This window comes from Theropithecus gelada, chromosome 1 (assembly GCF_003255815.1).
Source record: "Theropithecus gelada isolate Dixy chromosome 1, Tgel_1.0, whole genome shotgun sequence".
Lineage (NCBI taxonomy): Eukaryota > Metazoa > Chordata > Mammalia > Primates > Cercopithecidae > Theropithecus > Theropithecus gelada.
The window spans coordinates 80,339,836-80,359,557 of record NC_037668.1 but is presented as its reverse complement, the minus strand read 5'-3'; the positions used below and the strand labels follow the sequence as shown (position 1 = coordinate 80,359,557).

General features: G+C 37.6%; 1 protein-coding gene across 3 annotated transcripts in view; it reads left to right on the top strand.

The window, feature by feature from the left end:
* TUT4 (terminal uridylyl transferase 4) overlaps positions 1 to 19,722 on the top strand; it is a 128,317-nt gene that overhangs the window by 77,602 nt on the left and 30,993 nt on the right. For all 3 annotated transcript variants that reach the window (XM_025385897.1, XM_025385915.1, XM_025385906.1), the window contains exons 14-20: positions 2,480 to 2,630; positions 6,286 to 6,372; positions 9,370 to 9,473; positions 12,456 to 12,513; positions 12,607 to 12,710; positions 13,006 to 13,095; positions 15,554 to 15,667. In XM_025385897.1, coding sequence (XP_025241682.1) covers positions 2,480 to 2,630; positions 6,286 to 6,372; positions 9,370 to 9,473; positions 12,456 to 12,513; positions 12,607 to 12,710; positions 13,006 to 13,095; positions 15,554 to 15,667 — 708 coding nt within the window. The remainder of the gene's footprint in view (positions 1 to 2,479; positions 2,631 to 6,285; positions 6,373 to 9,369; positions 9,474 to 12,455; positions 12,514 to 12,606; positions 12,711 to 13,005; positions 13,096 to 15,553; positions 15,668 to 19,722) is intronic.

The following is a 19,722-nucleotide window of genomic DNA, read 5'->3' as shown; positions in this document are numbered from 1 at the left end:
TTTTTTTTTTTTTTTTTTTTTTGAGACGGAGTGTTGCTCTGTCGCCCAGGCTGGAGTGCAGTGGCCGGATCTCAGCTCACTGCAAGCTCCGCCTCCCGGGTTTACACCATTCTCCTGCCTCAGCCTCCCGAGTAGCTGGTACTACAGGCGCCCACCACCTTGCCCGGCTAGTTTTTTGTATTTTTTAGTAGAGACGGGGTTTCACCATGTTCGCCAGGATGGTCTCGATCTCCTGACCTCGTGATCCGCCTGTCTCGGCCTCCCAAAGTGCTGGGGAGATATTTTTAGACGGGGGAAATATAGGCATACTAATAGTAGTTGAGGGAAACTAAGATTAGTAGTCAAAAAAATGAAGAATCCAGTTTCTGTTTCTGCTACTGAGCCTCTGGATTTCAGCTTATCCTGTATGAATTATAGGAATCCAAACTTTCCTACTTTTGAAGTAAGATAGTATGAACTTATTATTATTTTGAGACAAGGTCTGGCTCTGTCGCCCAGGCTGAAATGCAGTGGTGCAATCCGCCTCCCGGGCTCAAGCCATTCTCCCACCTCAGCCTCCTGAGTAGCTGGGACTACAGGCACACACCACCATGTCTGGCTAATTTTTGTATTTTTTTGTAGAGACGGGGTTTCGCCATATTGCCCAGACTGTTCTTGAACTCGTGAGCTAAAGCGGTTCGCCTGCCTTGGCCTCCCAAAGTGCTGGGATTATAGATGTGAGCTACTCCAGCTGGCCAGATAGTCTGAACTTTAACTCATAAAGGAAATCATTTAAAATCATAGGAAAAAACCTATTGAACAGGAAGTAAGCGATAACTGCTTTGCAAATAAAATAAAGTTTTAACCGAGTCACATTACTTCAAGTGCATTGCACAGAATTGAAATATCATTATCATTATCCATGTGAAAAAATGATTATACAGATCATGCATAAGCCAAGTAGAATATTAAAAAAAAAAAAAGGAAAGTCATCTAGCCTTATCCAGGCTTATTGTTTTATCAGTAATTATTGACAAGCTTGAAGGTGTTTAACCTAATTATTAAATAGTATTGCCTATTTTTTAAAAATCTGCTTTATTAAGGTATGACTAGCATTTAAAAAGCTATAGATATTTAATGTCTACAACTGGATGTGTTTGAACTTAAGTATATATATATATTATTATCACTGTCAATGCCACAGAAAACCTCTCCATCCATCAGCTCCAAAAGTACCCTCCTCTTTTTTTCCTTTTGTAGTTAGAGAACTTAAGAGGTACCTTATTAGCAAATTTAAGAATATAATACAGTATTATTAATCTTAGGCCCTACTTTGTGCAGATCTCCAGAACTTACTTATTTTGCATAAATGAAACTTTGTACCCTTTGACCAGTACCTCCCCATTTCCCCCTCCGGATAAGCAGTATTTCTTCAGTCTATATAAATATACATCTGTTGCATTTTATCTTGGTTGCAGTATTTAGAGCACATGGACTATTGAAAGCATCAAATAAATTGCAGGTTTTTAGAAAACTTAATTATATAACTTCAGTTTACCTGTCTTATCCTTTATACTTTTTTTCCTGGAAACTTAGGGTAAGTACTGTTTCTCCAGTTTTCATTTTTACTATTTAAAGAGTTTCCTGCCTAAATATGTCATTTTTTAAAGAAAAAGCTTTGAAAAGCTGGTAGAGATTCTTGTAGTACTGTTAATTAGCCCACAGTGCATTATTCTTACAAAGAGAGATTTCCTTATATAATTTGTATCAGAATTTATGACCAGGCTAACACTGGAGAAAGACACTTTAGGATCTAGGCATATTACAATAAAGAAAAGAGTATTGGTGTTTCTTAAACATATGTGTTTGTTTCATCGAGTTGGCATAAATTTTTGTGTTTTAACCACCTGTTTGGTGTCCATTGAAATACATTAAAATGGTTATGAGGGTTTGGAGTTCATTTTGTGTGGCTGTTGAATAAGTTAGTCTTCATATGAAGCTAATTTATTTTTAGTGTTCAGTCTGTGGTTTGGTCTCTTGAGCAGCTAATGTAATAAATTGAACCAACTAAGTGGAGGGTTCTGTGATTGGTTCAGAAAATAGAAAATGTTTGGAGTGAAATGAAAGGTGCACCTTAAAATTTCTTTATAACCTATTTTGTTAGATCTCAGTAAGTTAAAAATATAATGCATATATTTTCCTTTGGGAGCTGTTTGAATGAACTCATACCTTCTGCATCTTCTGGCATTTTCTGTATCTTTTATTTTCAGGTAAATTTAATCCTTGATATAATTTTACTGGGGAAGAAAAAGTGGTTGACTCAAAAAAGTTTTTTGTAGCTAATACTGCGTTTTAACAACATGTTTTTTTAAAAAATTACCTCCTGGAAGCACAGGTTATCAAAACTGAGTTACATAAAAGATTCTTTTTGAATTGACTTCATAAGTGATGAAGTCCCTCAAAAGTTTATTAAATTAGATTTATTTTTATCTTCGTGTAGCCACCAACGATAGTATGCAGCATCTGCAAAAAGGATGGCCATTCAAAGAATGATTGCCCAGAGGATTTTAGGAAAATTGATCTAAAACCTCTACCACCGATGACAAACCGATTTCGGGAAATACTCGATTTAGTATGTAAAAGATGTTTTGGTAAGTCTTTCATTACTACAGCTATTGGGACTAGATTCCTTCTTAGATATTAAATATTAATTTTCTGATTTAAAAAGTTTGTTGACATTTTGTTTTGCTGGAGGTGTTTGAATAGATACCCAAGCACACATATATACTAAATGACTACTATGTGCAGGGCATCGTGGTAAATGCCAAGGGAAATTGAGAGTCATATATATTGCTTTTAAGGAACTTAGAATATGGATATGAACTGTCTAACTTGGTAGCTTCTAGCCTATGTGGCTTTTAAATTTAAATCAATTAAAATTAAGTTAAAACCAAGTTCTTCAGTTTTATACTAGACATATCTCAAGTACTCAGTAGCTATATGTGGCTAGTGGCTGCTGCACTGGATAGCATTGATAGAGAACATTTTCATCATTGCAGCAGTCTTGGATAAAACTGCTCTAGATGGATTAATATGGCATTTATGTAAATTACCATAATTGAAGATAGAATGTGTTACGTGCTATAGTAGTGGTAAACGAAACACCGTGTAAACACAATTTTTTCTGGGGTGGATTAGAGGAATCAGGATTAATGATGTGGTATTTGAGATGGATTGAGTTGCATTTTTAAACGTCAGAGATTATTCATAAAAGCATAGAGTGACTGGGCACAGTGGCCCACACCTGTAATCCCAGCACTTTGGGAGGCCGAGGCAAGTGGATCATGAGATCAGGAGTTCGAGACCAGCCTGGCCAACATGGTGAAACCCTGTCTCTACTAAAAACATAAAAATTAGCCGGGCATGGTGGCGGGTGCCTGTAGTCCCAGTTACTCGGGAATCTGAGGTAGGAGAATCGCTTGAACCTGGGAGGCAGAGGTTGTGGTGAGCCAAGATTGTGCCACAGTACTCCAGCCTGGGCAACAGAGTGAGACTCCGTCTCAAAAAAAAAAAAAAGCATAAAGTGCATAGTTTGTTTGGGGGAATAATTGCCTTTGATTTGGTAGGGTATAAGAAAGGCAATAGAGAGAGATAAGGCTATAAAGATATTTTTGGGAAAGCCTTGCATGCCTTTATTCAGGAAACGTTTACAGAGTACCTGGTAGTCACCTTTACTCAGCAGACATTTATGAATTACTTCCTGTGTCCAGGTAAGATAAAATTTCTGGTTATAACATTTAGTGCTTCATTGTAATCTCTCCCTTCTTCCTCATTTCCACTTCCCACCAGGCAACTACTTTTCTGCTTTTGTCACTATAGATAGTTTGCATTTTCTAGAGTTCTGTATAAGTGGAATTATACAGAATGTATTCTTTTTTTGTCTAGCTTTTTTTGCTCAGTATAATTACTTTGAGATTCATTTATGTTGTGTATCAGTGGTTAATTTCTTCTTGTATCTGAGTAGTGTTCCATTGTATGGCTATACCACAATTTGTTTATCCATTCACCTGTTGATAAATATTTGTCTCATTTCAAAATTTTGGCTCTGTGGGTCTGGGTATGGACATACGCTTTCATTTATCTTGGCTAAATACTTAGAATGGCTGGGTCATGGCACATGTTTTTTTAGCAGCTTTATTAAGATACAATTTACATTTATTTTTACTTATTTACTCAGTTATCTCAATGTGGGCTCATAGATATTTGATACTTTGGGTTATAATGGAATATAATTTTCTTTTGTTCAGATTATTCCAGCTTTGGCCATTGGGAGCTGTTTTACTTGTCTTCCTGGTCCCTTTTATATATATCCATCAGTGTGTGGTTTTTTTGTTTGTTTGGGTTTTAACACGTTCATATTTTCTGGCACTATAAGATGCTCCTGGCACTTCATGTATATTTTGTGCCCTACTCCTAGAATTAGGCATTTGTCCAAGGAGCAGTGGTTCCTTTTATTGGAGAATGATATTAGAAACTAAGACCTAAACACTAGGTGTGCTTGCTGTTACTGGGCTGTTGTTGCTTCGAGGCCATCTCAGAGCAAGAAAATGTGTGTGTGTATACTAACCTATGTGTATAAACTTACTATAAATATTTCTGTATGTAGCCGTCTTTTTTTTTTGAGACAGAGTCTCACCCCGTCGCCCAGGCTGGAGTGCAGTGGTGCGATCTCAGCTCACTGCAAACTCTGCCTGCCGGGTTCACACCATTCTCCTGCCTCAGCCTCCCGAGTAGCTGGTACTACAGGCATCCGCCACCACACCTGGCTAATTTTTTGTATTTTTAGTAGAGATGGGGTTTCACGGTGTTAGACAGGATGGTTTTATCGCCTGACCTCGTGGTCCACCCTCCTCGGCTTCCCAGAGTGCTGGGATTACAGGCGTGAGCCACCACGCACAGCCTATATGTAGCCATCTTATCTGTATTAAACCAAACATGATTTCGTAATGGTATATGCATCTCTAACCCATTACCACATGGCTCATTTTAGCCACGCGTATATGTAAACTCCCACTCCAGCAGTGAGAAACCTGTTTCCTACCATCTATTATTCATTTTTAAAGTTGTTCCATTTTAGTACATATATATAGCAGTATCGGAACTGTTAATCAATACCCCTGTGGGAAACAACTTTATTAGAGTACAGTGCTTATGTGTCGTTTCTTAGTCTTATTGATTCCACTCATTTTCAAATTTACTTAGGTCAGCACCTTTCCCCCCACTCCCTCATGTGAAGTTGTTTCGTACATTTATAATACAGTTAGATTATTTTGTCACAGTCTGCATTACATCCTGAGATCCCCAACCTCCTAGATGATTTTTTTAAAATTGCATACATTAAGGCTGACTCTGTGTGCTGCAAAATTCTGTGGGTTTTGACAAGTGCACTGTGTCGTGTATCCACCATTAGAGTGTCATACAGAATAGTTTCACTGCCCTAAAAACAAATTAACAAATTACATGAATTTCATTTATTTAACTCCCCTTCTTCTGTAAGCACTGATAACTGCATTTATTTTTAAAAAGCTGAATGTTAGTTTAATTCATTATAACAAATTCTTAATAAATTACTGCTTTGTTCCTGTTACTGTATTAACTTTTGGGAATAAATCTGGAAGAGATAGGGAAAAAAAGACTTTGTTCTCAAGAAATATATGGACTTACTTGGAAAAATAAGATGAATATAAATGAAATAAATAGAAAACCAAAAGAACAAAATAAATCAGGTACTAGACTGTGGCACACAGTTTGAAGAACTAAAGAAGTGAAACTAAGGAGAGAGCATTGAAGGCTGTGGTTAGGCAGAACAGTTTATAGGGAAGATAGAAATTTTGACCAGGCATTTGAGGGAACTGTTAAATTTGAATGGGCCAGATGCCTAGTGTAGCAATATGAATACAGATCTTAACAGATGGGAAAATAAGCATGGATATGGGGGAGAGTGAAGAAGTAAATAGGTTTGTAGATATACGGAAAATGATCATGTGAAATGTTCATATATATATGTATCTTAAAAATTATTTTTCTGTTTCATTTCTTCCCTTGGGTTGCTAAAACAGAAAAACAGTTTTTTTCCTTCTATCTCCCAGACCCTTCCCCAGTAACATTTCTGGTTTTAAAGTCAGAGAAGTCAACAAATAATGAACAAACTGTAAGTAAAATTTTTAGGGTAAAAACTTGAACATGTGTTCAGATTCCGTTTTCCTTACTTTTCTTTTTCCTTTTTTCTTCTTTTTGTAAACCCAGATGAGTTATCACCACCTTGTTCTGAACAACACAACAGGGAGCAAATTTTAATTGGCTTGGAAAAGTTTATTCAAAAAGAATATGATGGTATGTCATAGGTTAAAAAATTTATTGCATTTTTGCTGTAGTCATGTCTTGAGTTTCATTTATTTAAAAATATTTATTGAATGTTATGTGTTAAGTACTATTCTAGTTGCTGGGAATACAATTCTAATAAAAGAGATGAAACCTCATGAAGCTTATGTTTCAAATGGGGAGACAAACAGTTGACTAATAAATATATAATATTATATCAGCAAATAATACATGCTGTTAAATGTGTAGGAGATAAAAGAAGTGATGGGGTGTTATGATAGGCCTCTCTCATAAGGTAGCATTTGAGCAGAATCCTGAATAACATGAAGGAGCAAGTTATATAAATATCCAAGGAGAAAACATTGTTGATGGAACAAGACTAGATTATGTCTGGCGTATTTGAGGAGTAGCCAGGAAGTAAGTGTGGCTGGAGTGGAGTACTAAAGGTAGATTGTAATGTATAGAAGAGGTCAGAGAGGTGGTCTAGGAATTAAGTCATTAGTGCCTTATGGAGGTTGGTAGAAAGACTTTGGATTTTATTTTGAGTACCTAATGAGAATCTTTTAGAGGATTTTTAGTTAATTAATGACATGATCTGAGAGAATGGGTTGCTGGGCTATAAGACTAGAAGCAAGTAGAACATTTAGGAGGCTGCTGTGTGAGTCCAGAGTAGATGAGAAGTGGTCAGATTTGGGATATATTTTGATGGTAGAACCAACAGGATTTGCTAATGGAAAATGTGAGGCATGAGAGAAAGAAAGAAATCAAGGATGGTTTCAAGGTTTTTGCTATAACAGTAACAGTGGGTGGTCCTATATAACAGAGGCAGAGAGAGCAGAAAGAGTAAGTTTTGGGCATGGGGATGAAGAATCAAGATTTTTGTGACTAAATATTTTAGAAAAGGATAAAAGTTGACTTACAATCAGAATGAATTTGTACTTTTACAAGATGACCTGTTATGTGCTATATATTGCATTTAAAAGTATTTGAAAACAAAGTATTTTTTAATTAAAAAATTATATTATCATTATTGTTTTTTAGAGACAGGGTCTCACTCTGTTGTCCAGACTGGAGTGCAGTGGCATGATCATAGCTCACTGCAGCCTCAAACTGCCGGGCTCAAGCAATCCTCCTGCCTTAGCCTCCCAAGTCGTTAGGACTACAGGTGTGTGCCACCGTGCTTGGCTAATTTACTTTTTATTAAAAAAATTTTTTTTGGCCAGGTGCAGTGGCTTACGCCTATAATCCCAGCACTTTGGGAGGCTGAGGCAGGTGGATCACCTGAGGTCAGGAGTTTCAAACGAGCCTGGCCAACATGGTGAAACCCGTCTCTACTAAAAATACAAAAATTTGCTGGGTGTGGTGGTACATGTCTATAGTCCCAGCTACTCCGCCAAGGCAGGAGAATCACTTGAACCTGGGAGGCAAAGGTTGCAGTGAGCCAAGATCATGCCTTTGCACTTCAGCCTGGGCAACAAGAGCGAAACTTCATCTCAAAAAGAAAAAAAAGAATACATACATATATATATGAAATAGGATATTGCTCTGTCACCCGGGCTCAACTGCAGTGGTGCGATCATGTCATTAGGGTTCAGCCTTGACCTCTGAGGTTCAAGCGATCCTCCTACCTTAGTCTCCTGAGTAGCTGGGACCACAGGTACATACCACCACACCCAGCAGATTATTTTTTGTAGAGATGGAGTCTTACCATGTTTTCCAAGCAGGTCTCAAACTCCTGAACTCAAGTGATCCACCTACCTCAGCTTCCCAGAATTCTAGGATTACAGGCATGAGCCACTGCAGCCTGCCTTCTTTTTCATTTTAAAATTTTTTTGTAAAGACAAAGTCTCACCATGTTGCCCAGGCTGGTCTCAAACTCCTGACCGCAAATGATCCTCCTACCTTGGCTTCCTGAAACACTGGGATTATAGGAGTATATAAAGTATTGACCAAATCTAAGTTTCTATTATATAAAACTCATGCTCATTTTTATTTGTTGATGAGTATAGTTTCTTTTTTGCCACTCAGCTATCATTGAAATTTCAAGTAGAGCATCAGAACTGGATGGGGGTATGAAGTTTTGAAAGTATAAATGTCCTATCTAAATGTGTAGTCTACTTTAGAATTAATAGGAAGAGCCAGGCCCAGTGGCACACACGTGTTATCCCAGCCACTTGGGAGGTTGAGGTGGGAGTATTGCTTGAGGCGAGGGGTTCGAGGCTGTAGTGTATAATGATTGTGCCTGTTAAGAATAGCCAGCGTGCTATAGCCTGGGCAACATAGCAAGACCCTGTCTCTAAAAAAAAAAAAAGTAATAGGAAGAAAAATCCAACTCTGTTAAACCATAGCTTATTTGAAATGGTAGCTGTTACTAGATGACACTGAGTCTGAAGGGTAACCCTATCATAATTTATATCAAGTGGACTATAATTACTCATTTTTGGAAGAGAATCATATACTAAGGTGATGTTTGTAAACCTACATGAATTGTGCTTTGAAAGAACTAATTTATCTTTAAGAGGGCAGTCCTCAAATATTGATCTTAACTATTGGTAGTGATGTTGAGAATGTATAAAAGCAGATGGATTTATTACGTAAGTCAGAAAAAGCTAAAAGTCTCAATGATTGTTTGGACGTGGACACTGAGAGAGAGATACTAAGTATTGCACCTGTATTTCTGGTGTGGGCAACTGAGTGCATGATGATACTATTTGCTAAGAACAGTGATAATAGAAATAATAATAGATTTGGGGTGAAGTTGATAGTTCAGATGTTGAATTTATGATGTCTGTGGAAAATTGGAAAAAGCAGTTGGGTACATGGGTATGGGAACTTGGACAAAAGCTTGAGCTCAAGATATTTTGGAATTTCTCAGTATTTCTTCCAGTGATCAGTAACTTAAATCATAGAAAACGACGAGAGTATGTTGTATTAGGTCATTAGTAGATAATAGAAGACTCCTCCTCTCTGCTAATAATAAGACTTAGGACTTTGTTTTCCTTTGCTTAGAAAAGGCAAGATTGTGCTTATTTGGCTCTTCTAAGAATGGATTTGGATTTCGTGATAGTGATCTGGATATTTGTATGACCCTGGAAGGCCATGAAAATGCAGAGGTAAGAGTGTTTGGAAAGCGTTATGTAAGTTTATTTTCTCCCAATGACGATTCTATTTTTATTTTTGTACGTGATAGTGATAAAAATGTGGTATCACTCTTTGTATAAATATATTAGCAAAATAAATGTTTGAAATATGAAAACAATAGCATTTTCAATTTAGAAGACATTGAAATCTTAAAAGTGTTTCAGTAATTTTATGATACAAAAACCACGTGACTGAGAGTTATAAGTGATTTGTAATGAATTTTCGGAAAAAGTTAATATACCACAAAGTTGGAATTTTTTCACTAGAACCAATGAGAAGCTGATGCTTCAGTTTCGTAGTGAACATTGATCTTTCATACTTTGTCTTCTCATATCTCTTTCATTAGATGACGTCTTTGTATTACTACAGGTAGTAAATACAGGTGGTCATCTAATTTATAATTGGTTTTGTTCTAAAAGTTAGTTATAATTTTTGGCCACTCACATAAAATTTTTTCCATAGAAGCAATGTTATAAATGATATGCTAAGGGCTGGGCACAGTGGCTCACGCCTATAATCCCAGCACTTTGGGAGGCCGAGGCGGGCAGATCATGAGGTCAAGAGATCGAGAAACTCTTGGCCAACATGGTGAAACCCCGTCTCTATGAAAAATAAAAAAATTAGCTGGGCATGGTGGCACACGCCTGTAGTCCCAGCTACTCGGAGGCTGAGGCAGGAGAATCACTTGAACCCGGGAGGCAGAGGTTGCAGTGAGCTGAGGTCGCACCACTGCACTCCAGCCTGGCGATAGAGTGAGACTCCGTCTCAAAAAAATAATAAATAAATAAATAAAATGCCAAGATAGCTTTTAGAAACTCATTTTGGGCGGGGAGGAGAACTAACATTTATTGAGTTCCCAGTATACACTTTTACATACATTATCTCATTTCATTCTTACAACCACCTTCGAGGTAGGTATTATTTCCCCCATTTTACAGATGAGGAAACTGAGGCTTTGAAAGATAAACTGACTTGTCCAAGTTCACACAGCTAGTAATTCTTGGAGCCGGGATTCGTAACCCAGGTCTGTCTGACTCCAGAGTTCATGCTCTTTCCGTTGTATCTCACTGCCTCTCTGTAATTTTTTTAACCCATAATGTAGCTGAAATATAGTACTAATAGTACTGTAGAACCTAACCACTGCTTTCTGAAACTGATAGCTTTCTGAGTTCCACCGTGAGATGCCAGGAGCAGACCTTCCCCAAGTGCAATTTCAGCAGTGAGAGTGGGTACTTACGCTTTCCTTTTTTGTATACCAGGCCTTAATAGTGGGAAGGAGATTGTCCAAGCTCCAGGGAAGAAAAGGACTGATTGGACAGGGAAGAAGTGTCCCAGGCCTTCTCAACGGCAACTAGCAAAGGAGGGTATCCTTGCAGATGTTCAGTCCTTTACCAGCCTAGCTATTGGTATTTATGTTTTAAAATGAGGGACTGCTTGCAAGATTGGGGTGAGGCCCAGCTTCTGGCATCTGTAGTGGTGTCAGTATCGCCTCTGTTACATTATAAAAGAATTCAGCAGAATAGTGTGCTTTTCTAAAATCATTCTTTCGAAAGGTGGTTTTGAAATTGTTAGACCCGGAGTAAAGATGGCAGTGATGACTTATTTCTGGCCATAAGAGGTTGCTTCTGGTGTCTTAATACCTTGTTTTATAAAGAAACTGAAAAGTTGCAAGTATTTTATTTGTTCTCCTTTACTAAATTCTGCTTAGAGCCACCTACTTGGAAAGTGGCTGCCCTTCTCCATTCTGAAGAGTAAAATTGAGGGAATAGGAAATGATTTTTTTACCCAGGAAAGAGGTTAGAGTTTAGATATCTTCTATGTAAAACTTATTAATTAAACTTCTAATCACTAAGGGTTTGTATATTATATATAATATGTGCCATTCCTACTGGGAAGTTGAAACAATGAAAATAATAAATCATTTTCTTTCAGATGAGCCATAATTGAAACTTTTAAGATTTAGCATAATTGTATTCTTGAATAATAAAGAGAAAAATTACCTCCTTTGTTAATTTTATCATATGTGAATTAGTAACTAATGGTGTCTTTGAAATCCTTTGGTTTAGCTGCAATGGCTCCTGCTCTCATGTAGCTAAAAAGAACATGTTGGAAAAATGGAAGTTACTTTATAACTCTTGGGATTGATGTTTATACCCTTCAGCTATTTCCAGTTAATTTTTAATGCCATAATCATTATGTATTATGATTATCATTACAATACCAAATCTGCTGTCTCTGGTTTTTACAACAGTAACACATTTACATTTACAGAGGTAAGAATTTCCATGGAGAAATAGGTGCTGGTGATAATAGGAGTATCTTTCTTTTCCACATCAACATAATAATAATAAATAACTCACAGATTTAAAGGCTTATTTTGTGCCAGGCATTCTGCTGAGTGCTTTACATACATAATCTCATGTAATCCTCCCAACAGCTTTGCAGGACAGGAGTTTGTGATTGTCTTGATTTTATAGAATAGTAATGTGATGCTCAGAGAGGTTAAACATTTGGTCAGTCACACAGCTAATCAATACTTAGTTTAAGATTTGAATCCAAGTTTATCTCAATTCAGAGCCTATGTCCTTTATTGCTATATTGTTTTGCCCTCGCCAAACTCACCTGTAGTTGTTTATTCACTTTTTGAAAACCGTATTCTTCTCCTGTCTTTGTGCTTCTCAAACTTTAATCTGCATGTGAATTACCTTGAGATTCTGTTAAAATGCAGATTATGATTTAGTAGACTGGGGAGAGTCCTCAGATTCTGCATTTTTATGAAGTTTCCAGATTATGCTGATACTGTAGGTCTATGAATCACTTACTTGGAGTAGCAATGTTATTATAGGACTTTATGGCTGGAAATTTTAAGTGCTACTATTAAATGCCTAGATTAAAGTAGAATTTGCACAAGGTGAAATTGAGTCAAACTATTATTTATTTGGTTTGTTTTTTAGAAATTAAATTGTAAGGAAATAATTGAAAATTTGGCAAAAATTCTTAAGAGACATCCAGGTATGAATTTTAAATCTTTAAAACAAAAGAATTTTTTTTTAGCGTATATGAAAATTATTTAACCTACTGAAGTCTTTTTTATTTTTAAATTAGGTTTAAGAAACATTTTGCCTATAACTACTGCCAAAGTGCCTATAGTAAAATTTGAACACAGACGAAGTGGGTTAGAAGGCGATATCAGTTTATATAATACATTGGTAAGTTTATCTTTATGGGCCATGTATATACTTTTCATTTTAAAAGTTTACAGATTACTGACTCTACCTTTATGTTTAAAACTTTCAAATGTGAACAGTATAAGGAAAAAGTATTTTACTAGTTATCTTGATACTTCCTTCAGATTGAAGGTCAGTTTTTGTTTGACTCACTAATAGGTATTTTACATTTTACATTTATATATTCTGTATTTGGAGTGTATTACATTTTAAAATCTGATTTGTAGTTTAAGTTTAAGAAATTTGAAATGCTTTCAAATATGTAATTATTTTTCAGGCTCAACATAACACAAGAATGCTAGCTACTTATGCAGCTATTGATCCTAGAGTGCAGTATTTGGGATATACTATGAAAGTGTTTGCTAAGGTATTTATGAAGAAATTAATGATCTGCTTTGTAGTAATGCTCATGATAATTAAAGTGAAACATACTTATATCAGATTTGTGAAATATATTGTCTCAATTTTGTTTATCTGAGCTTTTAAAAAAAGAAACTTTCAGTATTATATAGGTTGAATTGATACCTATCAGAGTAGGGTGGCTCTCAGTCTTTTTTTCCTCTATGTGCTCTATTCCCATGTGCAACTGACTAGTCAGTTTCTCAGCAGTAAAATTTCTCAATGCAGTGGTTTTCAACCCCAGGCATAGGAGTTGGCATATCATCCTAGTTAAGAATTTCTGAGTTAAGAAATCTTATATTTGAGTTTAGTGATAAATTTTTATGACCCAGAAAACAAAACAATACCAATAATACCTTATGCTTCTCCTATTACAACACTTGTTACGACATTGAATTTAGTTTTCTTGTTCTTTTGCTAAATGTGTAAACTAGATGAGGACAGGGACCTCTGTTTCCCTAGTTCATTGTAGTGCCTGCTTTATGGTAGCTGCTCAGTAAAATGATTAATTTTATTAATGTGTTAGTGGAAGAGTTTTAGTAGGGGAGAAACTTGGTCAGATTTTCATTTCATAAAGCTTCCTTTTTCTAATAGGAAGGCTCTTGTTATTGTTGCTGCTGTTATCGTTGCTCTTTCGCCCAGGCTGGAGTGCAGTGGTGGGATCTCAGCTCACTGCAACCTCCGCCTCCTGGGTTTAAGCGATTCTCCTGCCTCAGCCTCCCAACTAGCTGGGATTACAGGCACTCACCACCATGTCTGGCTAAGTTTTGTATTTTTAGTAGAGACGGGGTTTCACCGTGTTGGCCAGGCTGGTCTCAAACTCCTGACCTCAAGTGATCCTCCAGCCTCGGCCTCCCAGAGTGCTGGGATTACTGTGCCTGACTGGAAAGCATATTTTTAAAGATATTCCTGTACATGTCTTTCTAGACAAGAGTGTATCTTAGAAAAGCATTTAGGCACATACTACATACAAGACTTGATATGCCTACTTTTTTAGATTCGCCTAACAAGGTAACTCTAACATGACAGTTTTGTTATAACTACATAGAATTCTGTTAATAAAATCACCCCTTTCCCCTTTAAATATGAATATAAGCTAAATCCTTGCTCAAGGGAAAAAGTCTGAAGATTGTTTCAGGTTTTGTTCTCCCCTCTCCCCCCTCTCGTCCCCCTCCCCTATTTTTTTTAATTTTTATTTTAATTTTATGGGTTTTTTTGAGATGAGATCTTGATCTGTCGCTTAGGCTGGAGTGCAGTGGCACAATCTCGGCTCACTGCAGCCTCCCACTCCTGGGTTCAAGCAGTTCTCCCTGCCTCAGCCTCCAGAGTAGCTGGGATTACAGGTGCCTGCTACCACGCCTGGCTAATTTTTGCATTTTTATCAGAGACAGAGTTTTGCCATATTGGCCAGACCGGTCTCGAACTCCTGACCTCAGGTGATCCACCCGCCTCAGCCTCCCAAAGTGCTGTGATTAGAGGCTTGAGCCATGTGCCCAGCCTTTATTTTTATTTTTGAGACAGGATCCTACTGTTGCCCAGGCTGGAGTAAAGTGGTGTGATTACAGCTCACTGCAACCTTGACCTCCTGGGCTCAATTGATCCTCCCACCTTAGCCTCTTGAGTAGCTGGGACTACAGGTGTATGCCACCACGCCCAACTATTTTTTGTATTTCTTGTAGAGATGGGGTTTCGCCATGTTGCCCAGACTGTTCTTGAACTCTTGGGCTCAAGCAATCCACCCTCCTCGGCCTTTCGAAGTGCTGAGATGACAGGCATGAGCCACCATGTCTGGCTTCCTTGTTCTTTTTTATTTTTTATTTATTAAAAAAGATGTTTTCCCTAACCACTAGACCATCAGGGACTTTGTTCTTTTTTAATGGCTGCATGCCATTCCATTATGCGAATAGTCCTTAGTTATTTTAAACCTGTGCTTTACTGATGAACCTAAAATTATTTCTGATTTTTGCTATTACAATAGTGCTGCAATTAAAAAAACCTTCTTAGTCATTTCACATATTTTTTGGCGTATTTGTATGGTACATTCTTAGAATAGGATTACTGGTTCAAAGAAAATGTGCTTTTGTAATTGTGATATTGTCAGATATTCTTGATAGTGTTTGTATTAATTTATACTCTTACCTGCAGTGTGTGAGAGTACCTATTTCCCCACATCATGTGTAGTAGTTTTTTGTTTGTTTGTACAGATGGGGTCTCACTGCGTTACCCAGGCTGGTCTTGACCTCCTGGGTTCAAGCTTTTCTTTCGCCTCAACCTCCCAGAGTATTGGGATTATAGACGGTGCAGTTTATTTTTAATCCAGTTTAACCCAGTTCTATGGGTTAAAAAAATGATGTGGCAGAATGTTTAATATAATTCTGCATGGAGTAAGAGTCTGAAGTTTTGTTTTCAATCATGTTGTTTTTTAGCGATGTGACATTGGGGATGCTTCCAGGGGAAGTTTATCTTCATATGCATATATCCTTATGGTGCTGTACTTTCTGCAGCAGAGAAAGCCACCTGTTATCCCAGTTCTACAAGAGGTAGGTGTTTAAGAAAACTATGAATGAGTTTTTTTTTTGAAAACAATAGATCTAAACACAGGAGATTTTGCTTGGTTCATGTCATCGATGTCCTAAGTTTTCTCTTTCCATTAACGCTATAATTAAACAATGAATCTTTTTGAAAAATTTATTATGGGAGAATATAGACTACCAAAAGAATATTAGATGAACAGAACCGTTCAATATCTTTTGTAACGTTTTTAAATTTTACAGTCCTAGAGTGCTGTGAATGATTGTGAAGTTCTTGTAGCCAGCCATAAACTCATATATTTTATATTCTCCAAGATGCAAGTACACAGGTTTCTTCTTTCTAGAATATTTTCCCTCCTGTTGCCTGGCAGTGAAGATTGATTTATTCTTATGTATGCTTTGGTCAACCTTGGAAATTTTGGTTTAGAATGAACCCGGGGAAACTCTTCCTTATCTCTTCTAAAGTCATATCAGTTACATTAAACGTAAGAATGTACATTGAAAGAAACAGATTATACTCATTCACTCAGAATTGGTGACTTATAAAGTTCCTTTTTGTAGTCAATTTATACTCTCTGAAATTGGTACAAAGGAGATATTAATCATCCACCTTTTCCTCCTGATTCTTGGCACAAAGTAGATTTGTAGGCATTAGGGAGGATCCAATTCAAATTTTTTAGAATGTTGACTATTTTTAGTTAAGAGACAAGCATCAGAATTGGTTGGAAGAGTCACATATTCTGGTTTCACATAAATGTTGATAGTTATGGCAAAGAAGAAAATTACAAAATAGGCCAGGCGCGGTGGTTCACGTCTGTAATCCTAGCACTTTGGTAGGCTGAGGCAGACAGATCACAAGGTCAAGAGATGGAGACCATCCTGGCCAACATGGTGAAACCCCGTCTCTACTAAAAATATAAAATTTAGCCAGGCGTGATGGTGCGTGCCTGTAATCCCAGCTACTCAGGAGGCTGAGGCAGGAGAATCGATCACACCACTGCACTCCAGCCTGGTGACAGAGAGGGAGACTCCATCTCAAAAAAAAAAAAAAAAAGAAAGAAAAATCACAAAATTATAAGCCATATAGTAGGTGTCAGATAGCCTTAGTAAGTTTTAAGAAGTTCTAATGAATATATATGTTTTTACCAGCATTTCCTTCCCTCTTTTAAACAGTGGACGGGAAATAAAAATTTTAAATTTTTGTTTAAATCCTTTCCTAGCCCAAGATTTAAGTTGCTGAATCTGTGTTGGGTGATGTATATTTGGGTGTGTGTTTAAAGTATTTTTCAGAGCTGTTTTAAGTTCACAGCAAAATTGAGAGGACAGTAAAGAGTTTCCAACATACCTCCTGTACCCACACATGCATAGCCTCCCCCATTATTAACCCCACCAGAGTGGTACATTTTTTACAACTGATGAACCTACATTGACATATAATCACCCCAAGTCCATAGTTTGCAATTAACATTTACTCTTAATGTTGTATATTCTAAGGGTTTGGGTAATATATAATGATGTGTACATTTTATCATAATGATACATCAATATATGCTATTATAGTGTCATACAGACTATTTTCAATGCCTTAAAAATTTTTGTACTTTGCTTGGTCATCCTCCCTTCAACCCCTGGCAACCACTAATCTTTGTGCTGTCTTCATAGTTTTGACTTTTCCAGAATATCATATTGTTGGAATCATATAGTATGTAGCCTTTTCAGATTGACTTCCATCACTCAGTGATATGTATTTAAATTTCCTCCATGTCTTTTCATGGCTTGATAGCTCATTTCTTTTTCTTTTTTTTTTTTTTTTTTGAGACGGAGTCTTGCTCTGTCGCCCAGGCTGGGGTGCAGTGGCCGGATCTCAGCTCACTGCAAGCTCCGCCTCCCGGGTTCACGCCATTCTCCTGCCTCAGCCTCCCGAGTAGCTGGGACTACAGGCGCCCACCACCTCGCCCGGCTAGTTTTTTTTTGTATTTTTTAGTAGAGATAGGGTTTCACCGTGTTAGCCAGGATGGTTTCGATCTCCTGACCTCGTGATCCACCTGTCTCGGCCTCCCAAAGTGCTGGGATTACAGGCTTGAGCCACCACGCCCAGCCTTTCTTTTCTTTAAATTTTTAAATGCTTAGACTTTTTTGTTGAACCTCTAAATCTATTTTATCATTTCCTTTTTTTTCTTTTCTTTTCTTTTTTTTTTTTTTTTTTTTTTTGAGACAGAGTCTCGCTCTGTTGCCCAGGCTGGAGTGCAGTGGCACGATCTCAGCTCACTGCAACCTCTGCCTCCGGGGTTCAAACGATTAAAGCGATTCTCTTGCCTAAGCCTCCTGAGTAGCTGGGATTACAGGCATGCACCACCACACCCTGCTGATTTTTGTATTTTTAGTAGAGTGGGGTTTCACCATGTTGGCCAGGCTGGTCTCTAACATCTGACCTCAGGTGATCCACCTGCCTTGGCCTCCCAAAGTGCTGGGATTACAGGCATGAGCCACCACGCCTGGCCTGTCATTTCTTTTTAGTGCTTAGTAATATTCCATTGTTTGGATGTACTACAGTTTATTCATTCACATATGGAAGAACATCTGTGTTACAAGTTTTGGCTATTATGAATAAAGCTGTTACAAACATCTCTGCAAGTTTTTATATGGACATAATTTTCAAGTCTTTTGAGTGAATACGAAGGAGTCACATTGCTGAATCATATATACGAGTATGTTTAGTTTTGTAAGAAATGACCAACTGTTTTCCAAAGTGACTGTACCCAGTTTGCTTTCTACCAGCAGTGTGTGAGAGTTCCTGTTGCTCCACATCCATCCAGCGTTTGAGTACTTTTCCATGTTCTGAATTTAGGCCATTCTCTTAGGTGTGTAGTAGTCTTTCTTTCTTTTCTTAGGTGTATAATCATCTGTCCGTCCGTCCATCCGTCCTCCCTCCCCTGCCTCTCTTTTATTTTTTTTTAAGATAGTGTCTCACTCTTTTTGCTGCCCAGGCCGGACTGTAGTGGTGCAGTCATGGCTCTCTGCAGCCTCAACTTCCCAGGCTAAGGTGATTCTCCCACCTCAGCCTCCTGAGTAGCTGGGACTACGGGTGCACACCACCAAGCCCAGCTGATTTTTTATATATTTAGTAGAGACGGGGTTTTGCCATGTTGCTCAGGCTGTTCTCGAACTCCTGGGCTGAAGTCCACCTCGGCCTCCCAAAGTGTTGAGATTACTTTTAATGTCAAAACCACAATTTATTTTGCATCAATCTAATATTTTGTTTTATTTATCTATTTATTTATTTTTGAGAGAGAGTCTTACTCTGTTGCCCAGGCTAGATTACGGTGGTGCAATCTCCACTCACTGCAGCCTCCACTTCCTGGGCTCAAGTGATCCTCCTACATAAGCCTCCCAAGTAGCTGAGACTACAGACATGAGCTGCCATGCCTGGCTAATTTTTGTTTGTTTTATAGGGATAGGATTTTTCCATGTTGCCCAGGTTGGTCTTGAACTCTGGGCTCAAGTAAGTTGCCTGCCTTGGCCTCCCAAAGTACTGGGATTACAAGTGTGAGCCACCTCACCTGGCCCATTGTTATTTTAATTTGCATCTCCCTGATGACATTATGCAGAAATCTTTTCATATGCTTATTTTGCCATTCATATGTCTTCTTTGGTGAGGTTCTTTGGTCCATTTTTTAAACAGGTTATTTTCTTACTGTTGAGTTTAAGGAGTTCTTTGTGTATTTTGAATAATAGTCCTTTATCAGATGTGTGTTTTGCAGCTATATTCTCCATGTCTGTGGCTTGTTTTTTCATTCCCTTGACATTGTCTTTTGCAGAGCAGAAAATTTTAATTTTAGTGCAGTCCATCTTGTCAATTATTTATTTCATAGCTCTTGCCTTTGGTGTTGTGTCTAAGAAGACATCACTATACTCAAGGTCATATAGATTTTCTCTTGTGTTTTCTTCCAGGAGTTTTGTTTATTTTACATTTAGGTCCGTGACCCATTTAGAGTTAATTTTTTGTGAAGGGTGTAAGGTCTATACCTAGATTCATTGTTTTGCATGTGGATGTTCATTTGTTT